At 42.1% G+C, this 20578-nt stretch overlaps 2 protein-coding genes across 2 annotated transcripts; one reads left to right on the top strand and one right to left on the bottom strand.

Moving 5' to 3' along the window:
- Positions 1 to 14: 14 nt before the first annotated feature.
- Positions 15 to 13923, bottom strand: fkbp9 (FKBP prolyl isomerase 9). The gene is made up of 10 exons (XM_080484994.1): positions 13012 to 13923; positions 12055 to 12200; positions 10752 to 10941; positions 10490 to 10635; positions 8727 to 8916; positions 6587 to 6732; positions 6288 to 6477; positions 5035 to 5180; positions 893 to 1056; positions 15 to 800 (listed from the first exon to the last, which is right to left on the bottom strand). Exons 1-10 carry the CDS (start codon positions 13212 to 13214, stop codon positions 624 to 626), a joined length of 1698 nt encoding a protein of 565 aa, XP_080341120.1. The 5' UTR covers positions 13215 to 13923; the 3' UTR covers positions 15 to 623.
- On the top strand, positions 13427 to 18653 carry crtap (cartilage associated protein). Its single transcript, XM_080485000.1, has 7 exons — positions 13427 to 14770; positions 15668 to 15817; positions 16269 to 16440; positions 16551 to 16679; positions 16787 to 16932; positions 17653 to 17736; positions 18267 to 18653. Exons 1-7 carry the CDS (start codon positions 14309 to 14311, stop codon positions 18312 to 18314), a joined length of 1191 nt encoding a protein of 396 aa, XP_080341126.1. The 5' UTR covers positions 13427 to 14308; the 3' UTR covers positions 18315 to 18653.
- The last annotated feature ends 1925 nt before the right edge of the window (positions 18654 to 20578 follow it).

The following is a 20578-nucleotide window of genomic DNA, read 5'->3' as shown; positions in this document are numbered from 1 at the left end:
TCAAAAAGGCAGCGCCTCCGAAACAAAAGAAACTTCTTTCCATGAAACCATAATGCAAGCGAGCAATAGATGTTACTGGAAGACACTGACATTTGAAGAAAATAAAGAGTGACACAACAGTAACAGTGATAGAAATAGTCTGTGAAGTCAATGTGAATTTGGAGTGAGAGCGTGTTTTTTTTTTTCTGTTACAAAGGAGTGCTTTTATACCCTTCAGAACTAAAAATAAGATAAAAATAAAACTCACATAAAAGTGGGAATGAAGAACTTGATGAACGAGGTAAAACAAAAACAGTCATTCACTGTCATCATAGTCTCCAAATTATCATTCTTATTATTTTTTTGTTATATCTATTTTCAATATATTCATTTTCTGTAAAATCCTCTCTTTTTTTTCTCCTCAGTCATATTTGGCACTCAATAAACAGGATTAACTCTCGCCTCATTTTAAAAATTAAAAAGCACAGATCTACATCAACAGTTTTCTCTCCCCAGCACATGTGTACATACAAAGCCTCTTCTGTTGTACCCCCCACCCCCCCACCTCCCACGCCCCACCACCACCACCACTACAATCTAGTGGCCCCTTGTTTATCTATGTGACCCTCCAACACTCAGTCCCGTCATAGCTCGTCATGGGCAGCCTCATCTGCTTTCAGTTTGAACTCTGCCTCTGTGATCTTTCCGTCGCCATCGCGGTCCTGGTTGGAGAACATGTTGTCGATGATTCGATAAGGGTCGAAGCCGGGGGCCAGGCGGCCTTTGCCATCGTTCACCTGCTGCAGGATGTAGTCGGTGAACTGTGTGAACAGACGAATGGGAGAGGGGGTTTTTGTCTAACGTCTCACGGACTGCAGCAACAAGAGAAAACGCGTCAGGGGTCACCACGCACCTCGGAGGGCTCCACCACTTTGTTGTCGTCTTTGTCCATCTCAGCGAAGAGGTCGGGGGACACGTCCTCGTTCCAGATGAACATGTAGCCTTCAGGAAGTCCTTCCTCCATGTCCACCAGCTCGATGTCAAACACCAGCACAGCGCTGCCGGGGACTTCACCAGCTGCATATACAGACAGAATGTGTACGCGATAGGCAAGCCACTACATAATGTTGTGAATGTCCATGAAGAATTGCAACCTCAGACAGAGCGAGCAGGGTTTGTGCTGAAACGAGGCGTGAGGAAGCCACATCTCAGGTCCCTGACCCGCTGAGTACGACGTATGTGTGAAAAACACACATTATACAGTATATCTGACCTTAAATCACAGTGAACACCATTAAAACTCCCAAATGAGGATAGGTTAGGATGACCGCTGAGTGGCCCTCGGGTAAATACGACACCATTAAATCACCCCAAATAATGGAAAAACCCCAAAAAATACCATCATGTATTTGGCCATATGACCGGCCAGAGAAACGAATATAAGTCAGACTCTGTATGACGCTGTATGGTCAGTCTTGAACCGGTTGAAGACTCTGAGTTTTGACTGCTTTTGGGAGTAAAACTCAGCATCCAAGTCCAGCTTCTCATCTGATTTTTGCTTCGAGGTTCAGTTTTTTACCAGCAGTGTTGGAGGATTAGAGACAAACAGCACACCTGATTGATACCTCGACAACACACACACACACACACACACACACACACACACACACACACACACACACACACACACACACAAAATCAATTACACAAAAATCAACAGTTTGTTGTAAAATCGCCACGGCTGCACATAGCACGCAAACATTCACAAACACGAATACACACATACAACACACACATATAGGAGGGGAAAAATTACACATACAAGTTTCACGGTTGGGTAAACATTAAGAAAAGACTGTGGAATAATTAAATTAGTTTGTTCTCTGTAACAGTAGATCAAGAATGTCTATGTAAACGAATATACTATGCATGCTGGTTAGATTAATGCTAGATTAAAGCAATGTATTAGACTGATGATGTTTTTTAAAAATCATGAAACAGCCTCAGGTGGATTTAACTGTGTCCGCCGGAGCTCAGGAGCACGGAATAGGCCCGGAATAGACCCAAGAAAAAACACCATTGAAAACAGCGTGGCTGGTGTAAAGTGATAGGAAAAGTCGCTCAGACATGCCATAAAAGACACGGTTATTTCCGGACAACAGCTGAGGGTCAAAACAGAAAATGGGATGCACCTGGAAAGCAAAGGTGGAGTCACAGAATTGTATTTCAAGAGCTGAACTGTGAAATAAGGCTCTGTGTCTGCTGATCGTTCGGGACTCCGGGTTTTAGCAATAAAACTCTACTCTGCATCCTGATTCCATCTCCCAGTCTGTTTTTTTTTTTTTTATTAGAGAGCTAGCTGAGTACCAGTATAGTTAGAACATTAGTAGATTATGCTCGTGCAGTCTTCTGGTTTCGCACCTGGCCCAGGATAGTAGTCCGACAAAATACCACGACAAGACCACTAAGAGGAACAAGGTGTAAAAGGGGGAAACAAGAAGAGGAACAAGGCGCAGCAGGAAAAGAACAGAAGACTTTCACAGAAGAGTTCAAAGATGGCGGACGAAGAGGAAGTTCTGACGTTAACTGCAGAGAAAATTAACCAATGGTGATATAAGAATATATGACTAATGATGTAATGAATGCATTAAATGACTGTACCAATGATATTGTAAGAGGCCAAACACTGCAGAAAAAAAGTAAGCAATCAAAGGGGATCAAGTATGAATATGTAACAGGTATGTAAGGTATAATATGATATATAATGTCAACAGCCCAGGAGGTTCACATCTTGTCCAACTTAGCTGCTCAGATAACAGTTTCAGTTTCGAGTAGAACAGAAGTTTTTTCTGACTGTTTAAATTTAGTTAAAATAGAGAATCCAAATGAGGAGTTTGCATCATCAACCCGGCGGAATCGAGACAGTGAACCTTCGTTATGGGATTAACAGCCAACCCTCGATGCACTGAACTCCGCTTCAACCCCACCTCTGGTTACTGATTCTCAGTATTTGGCCTTATAATTTTTATGCTGTATTATCGATTTGCAAAATAACCTTCTTGCAAGCTGTTTGCCATTGCTAAAGTTAAAATAAATGTGTATTCCCATACACTGAAAAGGCCTAAATTTCTGGACATTCCCGTTTCACTCCCTGATTTTAAATATTATAAAACTAAATTATGTTATTTGGAAATCAGAGGAAAAATATAAACGTAAAACTGAATATCGTCAATGTTAACGAAAGAGTGAATGAAGTCAAATTTGTGGGTGTGACCTTGGACCACAGGATCTGCTGGAAGTCACACATTAAATACATCAAAAGGAAGCTGGCGAGGTGTGTTGCTGTCCAGGGCACACACACATGGCTTATTCCTAAAAACACCACATTTAATACTCCCAGATCTCATCCAACTCAAAACTGTTCAAATGATTGCTGGCTGATTAGTTTGACACTTGAGTGTTTCTGTTTTTCTAAAGACTGACAAAATTCAAATTCAAACTCAAACTCAAACTCAAATTCAAATTCAAATTCAAATTCAAATTCAAATTCAAATTCAAATTCAAATTCAATCAAACAAATACTAGGCAGCTGCGAGCAACATTATAATACCACCCTGGGCACTTGGATCATGGACTTCCTCACAGGTGTAGACCACAGCAAGTTAGAGTAGGAAAGCACACCTCCTCTACCTTCATCCTAAACACAGGAAGTCCACAGGGCTGTGTGTTGAGCCCTCTGATCTTCCCACTATTCACACATGCCTGCAAACACATCAAGACCTCCAAATCCATAATTGAATATACAGACAATGCCACAGTCATTGGCCTGATCTCCAACAGAGATGAAGCCATGTAACAGACTGGAAGTAGACTGCCTACTTTAATGGTGGAAGGACAAAGACCTGCGTCCACCATTAATATCAAATACCCCCGAGAACCCCCGGGAACCCCCGAGAACGAACTCTCAAGACTTATGGTTCCATTTAGGAGAGAGGCCCCTATGATGTCAAGACATGTGGTTTTATTTTAGGAGAAGAATCCCATATCTAAACACTTGCTGTCAAAATATTGTAAAAAACAATATACCTCAGTGGCAAAATAAACCAGCGTGGACAGAAAAGATAATAATAATAATCAAATCAATATAATAATCGGCACGTGAACAAGGTCAGTTCAATCATTTTTAAGCTGTGTACAAATTAAATAGATTTTTCTGAGTTTAATCATCCCAACATAAAATTATTTTCATGATTTCACATTTTTAATAAAGCCCAAGATATTTGATGGGTTAATTACCAGGAACACAGAGCACTTTTTTCTCTAACAACCAATCACAGCTTTCAACAGACTGCATCATACATAGCAACGGAGTCAACTCAAGAAACAGTCAGACTGAAGAAACTGTCATTTCTATCAAACCATCCCTCGCTGCCCCTCAACTACAGTGGCAGATGATAAACAACTGCACCAGGAATGCTTTTAACCAGAGCAAACATGACACATCTTGAAGAATATTAACCTTTTAATGCTAATGACCTTGCTCTTATACTAATAATTATGCCTTATGCCTTAATGCCTATTGGGAGAACAGAGTGCCTTTGTTCAGATGCTGAAGTAACGTCAGGCTATCTGTGACTTATTGGACAAAAGAACAAGGCCACTCATTATTAAACCTGCTGAAACCGGGATTATACTGTGTGGGACACCGATAACTCCGTTACAGCAACGATCCTCCTCGAATTGTTTTATACTCCTTAAACATCTCACACATGTGAACTGATGGGGCGTCTTTCCTTGCTCAGGTGACACCTCTGAGGAATCTGTATGCAGACGTTACTCGCTGGCTAAAGGTCAAATAACACAAGATCAAGCAGAAGGGTACTGTGTGTGTGTGTGTGTGTGTGTGTGTGTGTGTGTGTGTGTGTGTGTGTGTGTGTGTGTGTGTGTGTGTGTGTGTGTGTGTGTGTGTGTGTGTGTGTGTGTGTGTGTGTGTGTGTGTGTGTGTGTGTGTTGTTTCCCCTGGAGAAGATAACGGGAACCACACATGAGACTTACTGACTCCTCTCTCGCCGTAGCCCAGATGAGGAGGAATGATGAGGTGTCGTTTCTCTCCCACACACATGTCCATGAGACCGTCCTCCATCCCGGGGACGACCTGGTTCGCTCCCAGGACTATGTTGTATGTCTTTCCATAGTTATACCTAAAAAAATAATAATAATAATAATGCAAAATTAATTTAATTGGATAAATGATTTGTACTGGTATTTCAGTCTTTCATGCAGGCTAAATGTATGGCATGTCGAATGCTGAAAATGAAATCCAAGTTAATTCCCAATTTCTAAGTTTGGCTTGTGCGCCATACTCACTATGTTCAGCGTCCTGCAACATGTTGTTGTAGCAGCTTTGCTAAATCAGCTGACTCTCAACATCTGTTGAGGAACTGAAACTGATTCTATTGTATATTTTGGTACCGACCAAGTATGCAAATCGGCCCACAAGCCAAATGTGGCCTGCCAAAGGGCCAATGGAGGATAACCACGCATAGTATAAAAACAATCTTATAGAAGACACAGTAACTCCTATTCCTAATTCTTAGCGTCAGGTGGCGTCAGGTGGTAGTTCTGCAGCAGTAAAAACCAGTTACACTTTGACCGTGAGTCCATAAAAACATGATCTTGACAGCAAGAAAAAACCAAGAGAAAAAAAGTGGGAGTTGCTCCAGTTCAATTGAGGTCAAACTGGGATAAGGGTTATTTGTGTCTGTAGAGGCGGCATGTTCTCCCCATTAACTTCCCTGTTTTTGGGAGGTAAATCTGGCTGTCATGGAAAAAAAAATCATTCACTCATCCATCCCTCTTCTATATACCACTTTATCCTGTTCAGCGTCGCAGGCTGTGGTGGGAAAACATTTAATTGAAAGGACATCTATTTCTACGGCATAGGTCAAGTGTATGATAATATGTTTAAAAAGACACCTATTCATTGTTACACTGAACAAGAAATATAAACGCAACCTTCTAGTTTTTGTTCCCATTTGTCAAGAGCTGAACTCAAAGACTTTTTCTATGTATGCAAAAGGTCAAATTCTCTCATATACAGGTGACAAGGGACAAAAAAGGTTTTGACAAACACAAATTGCATCACAAAAGCCACATGGTGATGAAGGAACTGAACCGCCTACAGAACTGACATCCACTTAAAAACATTGTTTTCCCTTATAAAACAGCACTGAATTCACATTTTTATTTATCATTGCAGAATTTCTAGTACCAGTCATTTGCAGCTTAAGTTCAGCCTGCTTACTCACGTGGAGTCGATTGCCGTGCCGTCCATCAGGGAGGCATTGTAGTGGTATTTGATGAAGTCTCCTTTCTTAGTGTGCGTATCACACTCCTGTGGCTTTAAAGTGACTGTGACCTCAGCGTTGTCTGCAGGGTTGTGGAAGTCGATGATGTGGACGTCAAACACCAGCACGGCTGAGCCAGGGATCTTGGAGCCTGAGTAAGGACGAAGAGAAGGCATTTAAGCAGCAAATATAGTCGATGGGAGCATTTTCATTCAAGTGACAAGGACATCCAAGTATCACACACACACACACAAACCCACCTGTCCCCTCCTCTCCATAGGCGAGGTGTGGGGGAATGGTGATGGTGCGTTTCTCTCCCACGCAGACCCCAATCAGACCCTCGTCCATGCCGGCGATCACATAACCTCGGCCCACGTAGGTGTCGTAAGTACGATTACGAGAATAACTGGAATTATAAGAGCATGGAATCACATTAAAGTCTGAGAACATAAAACTCAAGGGTTCAGAGAGCGCTGAAGGAATGGCAAGCAATCTGCTCACTGAGCCGCAACGCTACTCCTACTTTGAATAACAGAGAACACCTGGGGAGCCACTGTGTCCTTGAGATAAGAACGACTGCAACATTACACACACATTGTTTCCCACTAGCTTCTCCAGGTGAAACAACACACACACACACACACACACACACACACACACACACACACACACACACACACACACACACACACACACACACACACACACAGTTTTTCTTTGAATCTCTTCAATTTTTAAGAAACCCTGGGAAGACAGGGCACCAATAACGTTTTGGCTGTCAGGCACCTTTTGCCATGACAAAATACAAAAGCAGAGATAATAGATAGAAACTCATTAGAGTCAGGAAACACACACAGGGAGCAGGGAGGTTTATACAAACACACACAGACACACACACCGTAAGATCAGATGAGAACAATGTCTATTCAGCTCTGGGCCAAACTTAAATATGCCTGCATCTTGATAAGACAATAAACCATCAGCAGTGACCGATAAGCATCTTCTTGGATCCTTTTCCGCATCAAATATGTGAACACAATTATGACTCGGTAAAGTGTTGTTGAAAATGTAGAGGGGAAAAAGGCATGAGGCGTCACGGAAGTATAGAAATAGCCATGAGACAACAGGCGGGAGCTTGCAGGGGAAAAAGGAGTGTCTACAATGTGTTTTGTGTAGAAGTAGGCTGGAAACGAAACTAAATAAAAGTTCCCAGATGACCTCCAAAATTTAATAGACTCTTCCATGGGCTAATATTTATCTGTGGTGAACTTTTCGACAAAATCCGTGCAGTTGTTTTGAGGTAATCTTGCTAACCTGAAACAAAACAAACTTCTGCTTTTGCATAAATCAGATAAACTCATCTATATGAATATGAACTCTAAATCTGATGTTTTCTATATTTTAAATCAAACAGTTTAACCTTTTATTCCTTCTATCTCTATATGCAGTTTTTACGTTCTTCATGTGGCACAGCAGCCTCATAAATCGGAGTTAGTAAGACCTGTTTTTCTGCCATGACTAAAACACTCTGTTGATTATAGCAGTGCAAAAGGAAGTGGTTACACTTTCAAAAACGATTGCAAAGGCAGCATTTGTTGAATAATTATCCATATATTTCTAGAACTGTATTAGGAAAGCCTGTGTGAACAAAACATATTATGCATGCAAGTTATACCAAAGCAATGTATTAAACTCTTAAATGTTTTTTTTTAAATTGGAATGCAGCTATGGGCGATTATAACTGTGTCCGCTGTAGATGCTGGAAAAAGCCCAAAATAGACCAAACAGGACCAAACAGAAGACACCATTAGTATCGTCAAGAGAATGAAATAACAATAGAAGGGGCCTCCCAAACATGCCCTAATAAGACACGGTTCTTTCCGTACAAATGTTGTAATGGCAGAGAGAAAAATGGGCAGCACCTATGGAGGAAGGAGGACCCTCTTCAGTGTATACAAGAAGTGAGTCTAAAAGACTTATTCTTGTGTTCGATCGTGCCTAGCAATGTGTCTGATCGTTTGTGTCGGTCTGGGGACTGATCTGAGCACCGGGTTTTAGCAATAAAACTCTACTTTGCATCCTGTTCCACTCTCCCTGTCTGTTTTGTACTAGTAGACTAGCTGAGTACCAGTATAGCTACAACAAGTAGTGGTAAATGTTCGTATAGTCTTCCAACGACGCATCTGGCCCAGGACAGCGTTCCAACAACAAGACTATGACACATTGCATAAACAAAACATGAAACTCAAGGTTCCTGGTTAAAGTTTCTATTCAGGTTCTGAAGGTGCTCAGCGCAGAGAGCGATGCTGCCACCCTGAGGCTAACTTGAGAAACTGCAGGCAGTACAAAGTCAGATGTAGTGAGAAATACCCTCCCAGATGATTGAACATGTTTACATGCCTGGAGTCAAAAAAGGTTCCGTCAAGGAGGCTGCCGTTGTAGTGATAGCGGACAAAGTCTCCAGAAACGGTCTTCCTGGTGCAGGAGTCGGGCACCTGCTGGTTCGTAACGGTGATCCCGTCTCTGGGGTTGTGGAGGTCCAACAGGATGACATCGAAAACCAGAGACGCCTGTCCGGGGATGTCACTCCCTAAGTAGAGAAGACGAAGAGAAAACTATCATGCAGCTCTGATCTCGACGTAAAGGGAGCACTGCTTGCTTGTAGTCTTAAAGCAGTGTTAGGTATTAGTGAAGGTTTTCTTATAACCATATATATTATCCTACTTCCGTGGAGAGGTCAATTTATTTAGTTTGTTATATATATATATATATAAAGTAATATTTTAATAATAATAGTAAATTAATCTCTATATCCCCTTGTTTGTTTTCTTGAGGGATTATCTCAGTATTTATTTATTATTTTTGTAGGATTCGTTAAAGCCCGCCTCTCCGCCTATAAATAGGCGGTGTCTAAAGCGTTCGGGGCTGCCCTCTATCGATGAATCCCGTACTGACACGCAGCCCGGCGGCTTCTCTACTTCGGCCTCTCCCATTCGTACCCGCAGTCAGGCGGCTTCCTTCTCCGGCGTTTCCGCCTTCGTTGTATGTTTGGGGTTAGCCCAGATCCTTTTTCCCTGGTGGGATCGGTGGTCCTGTTTTCGTTTTTTGTTTGTCCTGCAACAGTAGGTTGGGGGTTTTGTTTGTTAGATTGGGTGTTGGTACCGGCTCCGACGGCCCTGTACAGGGTTGGCCCGGTACCGCACCTGTTTGTTTGTTTGTGCCAGCCCACCAGGTACTTGTTCTTTTGGATATTTTGGTAGTTTAGGACACGGGGTGGTTTTGGGTTTTGGCGGGGTCTAGTTTGTACATAACCCGCTTGTTTTTCAGGTTCAACGGTTTTTTTAAATTAAAAACCCACGAGTGAATTAAAAGAAAATTAAATAAAAATTGTAAAAATCCAACTGTTTCCCAGTGTCCTTCCAGATATGTTCCGTCCCTCCTCGGGGTGTAACAAGCAGGTTGATTCTGAACAGGCTTCACTTCAAAAGAGTTTTATTCCTTTCTGATCCTCCAGTGTGATTTCTGTCCTGACGCAGTGTCTTGTAATTTCTTTGAAAAGATTGTAGTATGGGAGACATTTTGACACGATATTTAAGTGTATGTCTGTGATGTGTGCTACTCTTTGTGACTTTTAAATTGTCAGACTTGAATTAAATGATTTGATCTGACTAAGAGGTATGAGGACTGTATGGAGTAGCTTAAAGCTCACTCAGTTTTTGAAACATAATTATTCATTTTGAAATGGCTACAAATAAGAATAAGAACAAGAAGAACAACAATTATAATCCAAAAGCTAAAAACGTGGAAAGCCAAATCTGGAAGGTGACAACATATATCGTATTAAAACCAGATATATTGAAGCTTATCAGACTTGTAAGTGTTGCATCCAGCATTTCCAAATGAAGTGATTATGTAGTGTATTGAGAAAAAAACTGACAAAATTGACATATTAGACGTATTTACACCTCTTCAATGTGCAGGTTAAATATCTTTGTAACCCTAAACTTAGCAGAATATTGTCTGCATAAATTATGTTTATGTCTCCACGGCAATCATCGGTTTCAAGCTTTTCTCAGAACAGTGAACTCTTTAAAATCTTAATTTCATTCGCAATAACACAAATTATCAACAAAATGGCTAGCCATTCAATTCTGCACACGTACCATCTCCATTCTCTCCGTATCCAAGCGATGGGGGCATCGTGATGATGCGTCTCTCTCCGACACACATTCCCAGGAGGCCCTGATCCATACCGGCAATGAGCCAGCCGATGCCGACGTAAGTGTCGTAGGTACGCATGCGGGTGTGACTGCAGCGGAGAACAAATGTTAGAAGTGTGCTAGTGCGTGTTTTATGGCTGAAGTATATATATATATATATATATATATATATATATATATATAAAACAAAAAACTAAAAAAAAACCTGGAGTCAAAGAGGGTTCCATCCAGCAGGGTGCCGTTATAGTGGTAACGGACGTAGTCGGACACCTCCACCTTTCTGGAGCAGACGGCTGGTGTGTGGTACGTGTTGATCTGGACACCGTCCTCCGGGTTCCACACGTCCAGCAGCAGGACGTCGAAGTGGAGGATGGAGTCAGGAGGGATGATGGTACCTGCAGACGGAAGGTGAGAATTTTGATTCACATTCACATTTAGCCATGCTCTTGTTCTGTAACTGACCTAATTCCACCATAATATCCCCAACTACAGGTGTACTCTAAAGTCTCTTTATTCACGATGTTGAGACCAAACAGCCGCTAATAATTCATAATAGTTTGTAATGCTGAAGTTGCCCTTAGTTTCAAACCGGTTGAAACCCATTTAGGACAGATGTGAAACAGTGTCAATGCACATTATCAGAAAAAATAGATCACAATCTGATTAGGTCTTCATGTTAGTCTGTTTATAATCATCAATATTTGTATCTCTGGTTTGGTAATTCAAACAAACTCCATGACTTTAAAACAGATGTAAAATAAAAGAAGCTGAATGAATGTGAACAGGCACACAGATTATGTGCCTGGTAGCCATTAAACCTCTACGACCGATGAGCTGGCAGTCTATTTTTACTCTGAATCTCTTTGTACCTCTTCAAAAATCCTCAATCACACCCTTCCGCTACCTTGTTGAGGTTTTCTGATCCCTTTCATACAAAGTAGTAAAGGACACTGCCTCTGCTTTGACCTGCCCATACATGCCCACTTTCTTCCTCTCGTTCCTATTATCTAAGTATTTCCTGCTCATGCATGAGACATCGGTCTCTAAAAAGTTCTCAAATATGTTTCTATCTTGTCACGTGCAGACAAATCTGCTTTTCATGTCACAAATAGGCTCAGATTAGCCGAGGGCCTCAGATTTCATTACACGTCAACATTGTGAATGGTTGTTCTGCACAAACTCTGGCTGCCTCCCGATCTACTTCCTGGTCTGTGATGTCCTTCTGACATCATCCAACATGGATGCTTAAAGGCAGCCCACTTCCCCCGGTGCCTCAACACAAAACACGGCTCTCTATAGAGACAGTAACTTTTGTTCCTTGTGCGTTTGCCACTGTCCCAGCGAGCTTTCTCGTTGTGATGATGAGCTGTGCCAGCTGTGGGCCGAGTATATCATCCTAGTGTGGTTATAATAGCCACTTAAACAACCACTTTTTTTCCTCACTACAAACACTTTACCCGAGGATGATGGGACAGAGGAAAGTTTGACACACATCCAAATATACACACCATATCCTTGTTTCCCGTAGGCGAGCTGCGGGGGGATCTTCACCAGACTTCTCTCGTTGACACACATCCCCACCAGAGCTTTATCCATGCCTGCAATCAGCTGCTTCTTGCCGACAAATACATTGTAAGTGGTGCCGCGGTCATAGCTGGAACGTTAACAAAAACACATTGTCATTTGTAGCAAGCATGTTCATGTCTGAATGTCCATTCATTAACTTTAAAGCATCCTGTTTTAATGACACTCAAATTATGCACATATTTATCTATTCAGTTTTAGGATTTTTATTGATTTCGGGGACTGCAGGAAAAGATGTCAAACTACATATTTAGAAAGGTAAAGAGACCGTTTTAAATACTGACCAAAAAGGTGATCAAATGACTTGATGATTAATAATAGTATATTAACTAGTATGTATTAGTCATTATCAGTAAGCCTGAAAAAAGTCATGCCTCTGATATGGCAGATTGATACTAGTATTCTATACAGTACATACGGCGTTCTGTGATTGACAAGTTTAGATTCAATTAATTTGCAGATGAGCTCAATTTTAGGCCTGGGTCTACTGGGTCCCTGTGGATCCATTTTTTTTTTTTTTTTATCCCGAAATGGAGCTCAGGTACATTTAAAGATCATGTGGGCATTTACCCATGAGCTAAAAAATAAAAATAAAAATAAAGAATGTAATTACTAATAATTTGTAAAATCTAGTTTAAAGACTAAAGTCCACCTCCCACTTGAGCAGGGTATTCTGTAGTATTCCCGTTAAGGTTGGAGGTTTGGAGATGGTTTGCAGAGCTTGAGTTAACGTCCACTGCTCAGCCTCTCTGCTTGCCTGCGTGGCTCAGAGGCGAACCACCAGACGCGCACTTTTACGCACCGCGCACGCCGTTCTCACGGTGCACCCGCTCCCTCCTGCACTGAAACCTTCCCTGCTGACCTGTGTGATCGATTCTCACCTGGAGTCGAACTTCTTGCCGTCCGGAAACGTGCCGATGTAGTGATACCTGACGTAGTCTCCCACTTTCACTGCCCGGGAACACTGCTCCGGTACGAAAGTTTTCTCAATGAGGATGTCGTCTAACGGTACCGGAGGAGCGTTGCAGGCGGCGAACGTCACCAGCACCGACAGAGACAAAAACCCCTGCATGCATTTGATCATTTTTGGCAGTCAAAAGTCGGGAGGTAGAAATAAAAGAGAGAACGGCCTGTAGGTGTGCGTGCTCTCTTCCAGGTCCCCGGTACTTGGGTTTCCTCGACTTGACTTGGATCGTAGTCCTGCCCCTGGTCCCAGTGTAGAAAGGATCATGTGTCAAGTCACACAGAAAACGCACCATATCCGGTTTTTCTATCACAACTAAAACGTGTATGATCACTAAAATGTCAGGTTTTATTACAGAATCACGAGCAATACAACAGGAATATATGGATTAACATCTGCACGAGGCTGTGGTAGATAGAAATGAAACATGAGAGTTTAAAAAGTTCTCTTGTTCTGAAATCACAACTCGTGTTTCCGGTGTGTTGCTATGACATTTTGGCTGTTTTCAAACTGAATGGGGTAGTTGGGGCACCACGTATTGCTCTTGCGCAGTGCAGCCCTCCAAGATGTGTCAACGTGGTAGTGAAAGGGTCTCCTCCCCAGAAACATCCCCTCAGGGGCCATTGAAGTGAGAATAAATCCGAATTACATTGAAGCTGTAATACTGTGCAGAGTCGTAGTGTTGGCTGTTTTACGCGTAGATGCCTAAAAAAAAATGTGTTTAGTGGCCTTTTGGAGTTGAGGCGCACCAAACAGGAATGTTTCTACGTGGCAGCAAGAGGGGGAGGGAAACTCACCAGGGCTTTAATTGGTGACTAGAAAAAGGTTTAAAAAAAAAAAAAAAACTCTAGATAGAATGAACAAAGTATGCTCAGGAAGATAAAATACAGCACACTTTGGGTTAATGCATCGATATAACATGTTTATCGTTTCCTTCATGTGTCAATTCACTAAAACGCTTTACTTAGTTAAATTCAGATTTTTGGGGGGATTAATTCAAAACAGAACAGCAGAGATTCTGTTCTGTGATTCAGTAGGAGGAGGAGTCCCAGAGTTGCAGCTCGTCGCCCCGGAGCGACTGATCCTGCCCTGAGCCCGGGGGAGGGGAGCCTCTGCCTGGATACGTTGTGGAAGTTGAGGCGGTCCCAGGACCCGCGCAGTCCCGGATCATCCCAACCCCTCCACCATTTGCACAGCCTCCCAAAAAAAAAAAAATGGCCCCGTCCACGTCTTCCAAACTCTTCTCTGCGATATTAGTCGTGGTTTTCTCCTCCATAGTGGACTCCCAGTATGAGAAGTACAGCTTCAGGAGTTTCCCCAGGCAGGAGCTGATGCCTCTGGAGTCCGCATACAAATACGCACTGGACCAGTACACCGGAGAGAAGTGGAAGGAGACGGTGGAATACATGGAGGTGTCCCTGCGGCTCTACCGGCTGCTGCGGGACAGCGAGGCCTTCTGCAACCTCAACTGCAGCTCGGTGCGGCTGGAGGACGAGGACAAGTTTGCGGAGTTTCCAGAGCTGCGCGCGTTTGGCAACGTGATGAAGAGGGCGCAGTGCCTGAAGCGCTGCAAACAGGGGCTGCCCGCCTTCAGACAGACCATGCCCAGCAGGGACACCATCGAAGAGTTTGAGAAGAGGGAGCCCTACAAATACCTCCAGTTTGCCTACTTCAAAGTAAGAAAAACTGAGAGGAACTCCTGCAGGGGGGGGGGGGCGGGGGGGGGGGGGGGGGGGGGGGGGCGGATAGAAACACTGTTGAGTGCAGGACAGCAGCGTTCAACATGAAGTGATGTTTTAACTACTTTCAGTGATTCGTCCTGACGTCGTCTGCGTGCCACGGAAGCACAAGAGAGGTTAAAAACAGATCCCACTTCAACCAGCCTGTACTTGTCATGTGCCAACATGGAATTAGACGCATAGAAATAGAAATCCCGGAAGCAAGGACTTCTCCCTTTATCGCTTCTTGAAATTTAAGGTTCATCTTGTGGAATACACATCGCACATCTTTTCTATAGTTTGGAACTAACTTATAACACTGAGCTCAATTTATAAATTGAGTTAAACTATCAAATGCAATTTGGAAGATGATGTAAAGAAAAATGCAGATTTAATTTAGGTGTATTTATTATTTATTGTCCTGATACAGATCTGGTAAACGTATGTATGTATGTATGTATGTATGTATGTATGTATGTATGTATGTATGTATGTATGTATGTATGTATGTATGTATGTATGTATGTATGTTTCTACTTTCAAATAATGTATTTACTTCATTAATTCATTCATTAGTATTGATTTTTTACCCTTCATTTATTTATTTATTCATTCATTTAATTGTTTCTATCATTCGTCCTTCCATCCGTCTGTTTTCCAAAAAATGTCCGATTATGAACAAGTAATCCACAGAAACATAAATATTATGAAGTAAACAACTGTCAAACTGAAGCTGCTGATAGTGACAAAAAAAAAATCAATCATCCATCTCTAATTGTGGTCGTATTTATCTATATTTCTTATTGACAGTGACACAACATAACTATAGAGTGTGTGTTTTTGTTCTGTGTTCAGTCGAACAACCTGGCGAAGGCTGTGTCTGCTGCTCACACCTTCCTGCTGAAGCATCCGGATGATGACATGATGCAGAAAAACATGGCCTACTACAAAAGTCTGCCCGGAGCTGAGGAACACTTAAAAGACCTGGAGACCAAATCCTACGAGGTATACGCACATGCACACACACATTTTTTTTGTCTTGATTACTCAACTAAAGCCACCACACTCACTTCACTGAGGAACCAGGGTGGATTAGAGTATGAACCAGAAATAATTTAAAGAATCCAAGGGCCAAGATGTTGATCTCTGACCAGGGAACCACAAACTGATCGGTGCTACAAGATGAAACTAAGAGAAGTTTTCTTTCTACTTTGCATCTCTTGTTATTAGTTATTTTTTTAAGTACATAGAATAATGAAATGGCATAAAACAAATGGAAAAGCTGAGATTCTAACAGTGTGGCGGCCTTTCTGTGTGGATTTTGCATGTCGTGCTCGCACCGGAACTTTTAGTCAGAATCGTCACTATTTAGTTAGATCGGACATGAAAAGATGTTTCCAACACCTCGTATGCAGTGACTGTTATTTATTATTAATGTGTGTTTGTACCATTCCAGATGTTATTTGTCAGAGCAGTGAGAGCCTATAATGGAGATAATTTCCGCACCTCGGTATCCGACATGGAGCTGGCACTGAGGGACTTCCTCAAGGTCTACGATGAGTGTCTGGCTGCGTCAGAGGGTCCGCGGGACGTCAAGGACTTTAAAGACTTCTACCCATCCATAGCTGGTCAGCTCCTGTCTGCATATTGTTTTTCTGGAATTTCTTCCTGATTTTACGATCTTCCTGCAAACGTCTTGAGTTCTAAATAAGTCTAAGTGATTTTCTTTCCGCTTCAGATCACTACATAGAAGTGCTTGAGAGGAAGGTGACCTGTGAAAGCGATCTGACGCCTGTCGTCGGAGGGTTTGTTGTGGAGAAGTTCGTGGCCACCATGTACCACTACCTGCAGTTTGCATATTACAAACGTGAGTATGCCATTGTCTGCGGCGCTCTCATGCTTTAGAGGTTCTGCAGCTTGTTGTGTTGTGTGTAAGTTAATCCAGTGAAAGTATTCCTACCTTTGTGTCTCCAGTGAATGACCTGAAGAACGCGGTGCCCTGTGCAGTGAGCTACATGCTATTTGACCCCAGCGATGAAGTCATGAAGAACAACGTGGCATATTACAAGTACCACAAAGACCAGTGGGGGCTGACGGAGGAGGACTTCCTCCCCAGATCGGTAACTGTTTGCACAGTCTGCCTTTTCACCCACTGCTGAACCCAGCTGAGGGTATTGGGGTGTCTCATCATTCTGTGAGGACGGCACTTTGATTTCTGTGTGACACACATGATACTACAATCAGCAGCTGGTTGGAATCAGTTTCTTCATCTAAACACTGATCAACGTTTATTAAGAGATTATGGGCACGGGGTTATAAAAGACTTTGATTCATTCCATCAAACTTCACACAGACTGAAAAAGAGAAAAAGGATAAAACCATCACAAGTCAAGCAAAAATGATTTGTAGTTGCCAATTTCTCCACTTTTTGTCTTTTTCTTTGAGCACGTTTGCCTTCCACTTAAACTATTCTCTGTCATGTTTTAATCATTTTCCATTGTGTATCATTATGGGGTGTACTTGGTTTCTCCTGACAACTCATTTTGTGTTTTGTTAAAAACAGTCATGTTTATTGTCATTTCAAGCCTTTTTGTCTGATCAATGCACTCAGCTGATGTAGCACTCTAGTCTCAGTATACTTAACATGATCAGTCACACCCATGGCGACACACACGCTCACACAGTCACAGTCAGTGAGGACAAAATAACAACACATGCACATAATTTCAGTTTTTTGTAATCTATCCATGTTTGAGATAAGGTTGCATCCCATGCATACAGTCTTGTATAGGATCTAATGTACTGATCGTTTCAGCTTTGTGTGTCTTTGTTTGCTGCAGGAGGCAGTGCGGTACTACAACCAGACGACCATGCAGTTAGAGATGTTGGACTTCTCCAAACAGCGTCTGGTGAGCGACGATGAGGTGCGTATCTCGGCTGGAATCTTTTTCTATTAACGCTTTGCAGGATGCCTCCAGCCAGGTGGCTGCATCTGAATGAGATAAGATGGGAATACACCTGTGTGATTTCCATCAAACAAGTTCACGTGAGGTTGTTTGCGTCTCTCATAGACGGTGTCCTTGTGTAACTTATGGAAAAATCCCTGGAGTCTTCAGTATGGTCACATGATGTTCTGCAGTACAATGTGCCTTGTGTTTATCAGGCTGCAGTATCACAGACAGCCATCAGGTGGCGGTGTGACACCAATTTTGTAGAAGTTATTCTGATGCAGCACAAGGAGTGTGGCCATCAGGGCAGGCCACCATAAAGCAGGATTACATGCTGTACACAGTAAACAACATTCACTGGGTGACTGTAATCTCTTTAGTAATTCACAATATGAGAAATCACAGATAGAGCCATGAGTGGGAGGATTGAGGGTAATCCAATTTGAAATGAGACAGACCCTCCTGAGTGGTCCCTGGTTCATTATTCTCTCTTTTTTTGTTTTCAGGGGGAGGTGGTGGAGTTTATAGATGAGTTCCTGAACGCGGATGAATAGCCCACGTTGACAACTCTACCGAAACACTGAAAAACAAACACACACACAACAAAACACTCCAAAACTTAATATTTATTGGGGTTTTCTGAGAGTCTCTGATTGATCACTGTGTTTTTAATTGCAGCACTACAGCCTGAACATTAATGATACTTTTGATACGGTGCACTAAGTATCTAGGGATGGACTTTACAGCACAGTGGGGAGAATGATATAAAGACAATGATACCTAGGACAGAAATATTTGTACGTACTGTTTTATGAATTCTTTTTCTCACTGTGAATCATCTACGTTGTCTTCTCAGAATTTTTTGACAATAAAATCCATTTCTAAAAATCTGATCTGAGGTGCCATTTGTGTGTGATCTGTTCAGGGTTGCCCATGCCTGGTGCCTCATAGCAAAACGGTAATGGGTTCAAATACCGGCCGGACCTTTCCGTGTGGGGTTTGCATGTTCTCCCCATGTGTGCTTCAGCTTCCTCCGGGTACTTTGGCTTCTTCCCACAGTCCATAAACATGCGTGTTAGGTTAATTGGTGACTATAAAAATTTCCCCTCAGTGTAAATGTGAGTGAGTGTTTGCCCTGTGATGGACTATGCTGGACCCGTAATTAGCTGGAGTTGACTCCTGGATGGACAGAGCGATATAGAAGATGGATGGTTCGCACTCCCGCCCCACAATGAGAAGTTCCCTGTTTTGAGTTGTGTCTCTGTAGATCATCTACAGCACCCAGCAATCCTAAATTGCATAAAGCATCATAGGAAATGGGTGGATGGATCCATTTACGGTGCTAACGATAAGGGGGAAGAAAGATACAAACTGGATCCAAAAGTGATATATAACTTCATCTGTCTCTCCTCTTTCCTGCTTCGAGAGCTGAAGCCAGAAACAACAATCCCACACACTTAACGTTCACATCTACAGACTATTTAGAGACACTAATTCACCTCATACACATGTTTTTGGACTACGGGAGAAAATCCAAGCATGCACAGGAAGAACATGCAAACTGAATTAATCTGTCACGAAAGACTAATTGTGCGTTTTGGAAATTTTGAAACGAGATCTGCTGATTTCAGAATGACTAGTTCCCTTTTTCAGTCCACTGATTTGTAACTGAAGTGCCTGCAAGAAGAAAAATTCCCAAAGGTGGGACAGGAGAATGGATCAGAGAACCGAGCGGAGAGACATCCAGAGAAAACACAGAGTTGTTTAATCATGTTTGAACATTGAGTCTCTGTGCAGTTTGTCACACGTCGACGTTAAGAGCCCACAGGGGAACATTCCCTCTGTATTACTGTGTGTCTACGCCTCTGCGTCCGCCTGCTCTCCTTCCTCTATTTACCTGTCTTTTTCATCACACCTCCTTCTGTCTCATCTCCACTTCATCTTGTGAGGCTTTTTTTTTTAAATAATTTTTTTGTCTCCTTTATGAACATTTGGGTCAAAGAAGCAGAAGGAGGCGACGGATAAAAAGCCCAGGTTGGATAAATAATGAATGTCTGATTGTTCAGAGTCGAGGTTGCAAAAGGACAAAAGGAGGAAGAGAGACATGACATGTTTATAAGTTTATTTGGACTTAGAAAACATGTGTACAGAACATTTTTCATCTTGACATCAAACATCCTGCAGTTTGAGATGAAACCGAAATAATTTTGTAAATTAGTTTTAATTCTGCACTTATCTGAGTCATCCCAATCCCAAAATTAATCTCAGTGTTTTATCAATCTTCAGTTTTCAGCCATTAAAACCACTGATACTTAATCAGAAACATAACTAATTGATACTACAGTTTAAATATCACACCATAGGTGGGCCCTTTTGGTCCTGCAGGGCCGTAACTGCATGTTTTCAATGTCTTCCTACTCTAACACACACCTCTATTTAATGAACGTGTCACCTCAAGGCTCTGCAGAAAGCCCGGTAACATTGACGTGTGTGTTAAACCGAGGACCTGTCAAAACCTTGCAAGATCGTGGACCCCCGGGGACAAGGAATGCCCTGTGGACGATTTCAGTGAGAAATGAGGGATAAAGTCTACTTTCAGTAATCAAACAATGTCTAGTTTCACTTCCCACAAACTGCAGTATTTACAGCAACTTAATCGAGTTTTTAGATTCATATTTACAGAAACATAAATACATTGTGTTTAAATCTCTGCTACTTTCATGTCAGTTTTACACACAAGTGTGTAGAAACGAATGATGTTGGGTTTTTTTTCTAAATTAAACTTGGAAACATTAGAAAAGATATAATTTATTATTGC

The sequence above is a fragment of the Lipophrys pholis genome (genome assembly GCF_963383615.2).
Source record: "Lipophrys pholis genome assembly, chromosome: 17".
Lineage (NCBI taxonomy): Eukaryota > Metazoa > Chordata > Actinopteri > Blenniiformes > Blenniidae > Lipophrys > Lipophrys pholis.
This window is presented reverse-complemented; position numbering and strand designations above follow the sequence as displayed.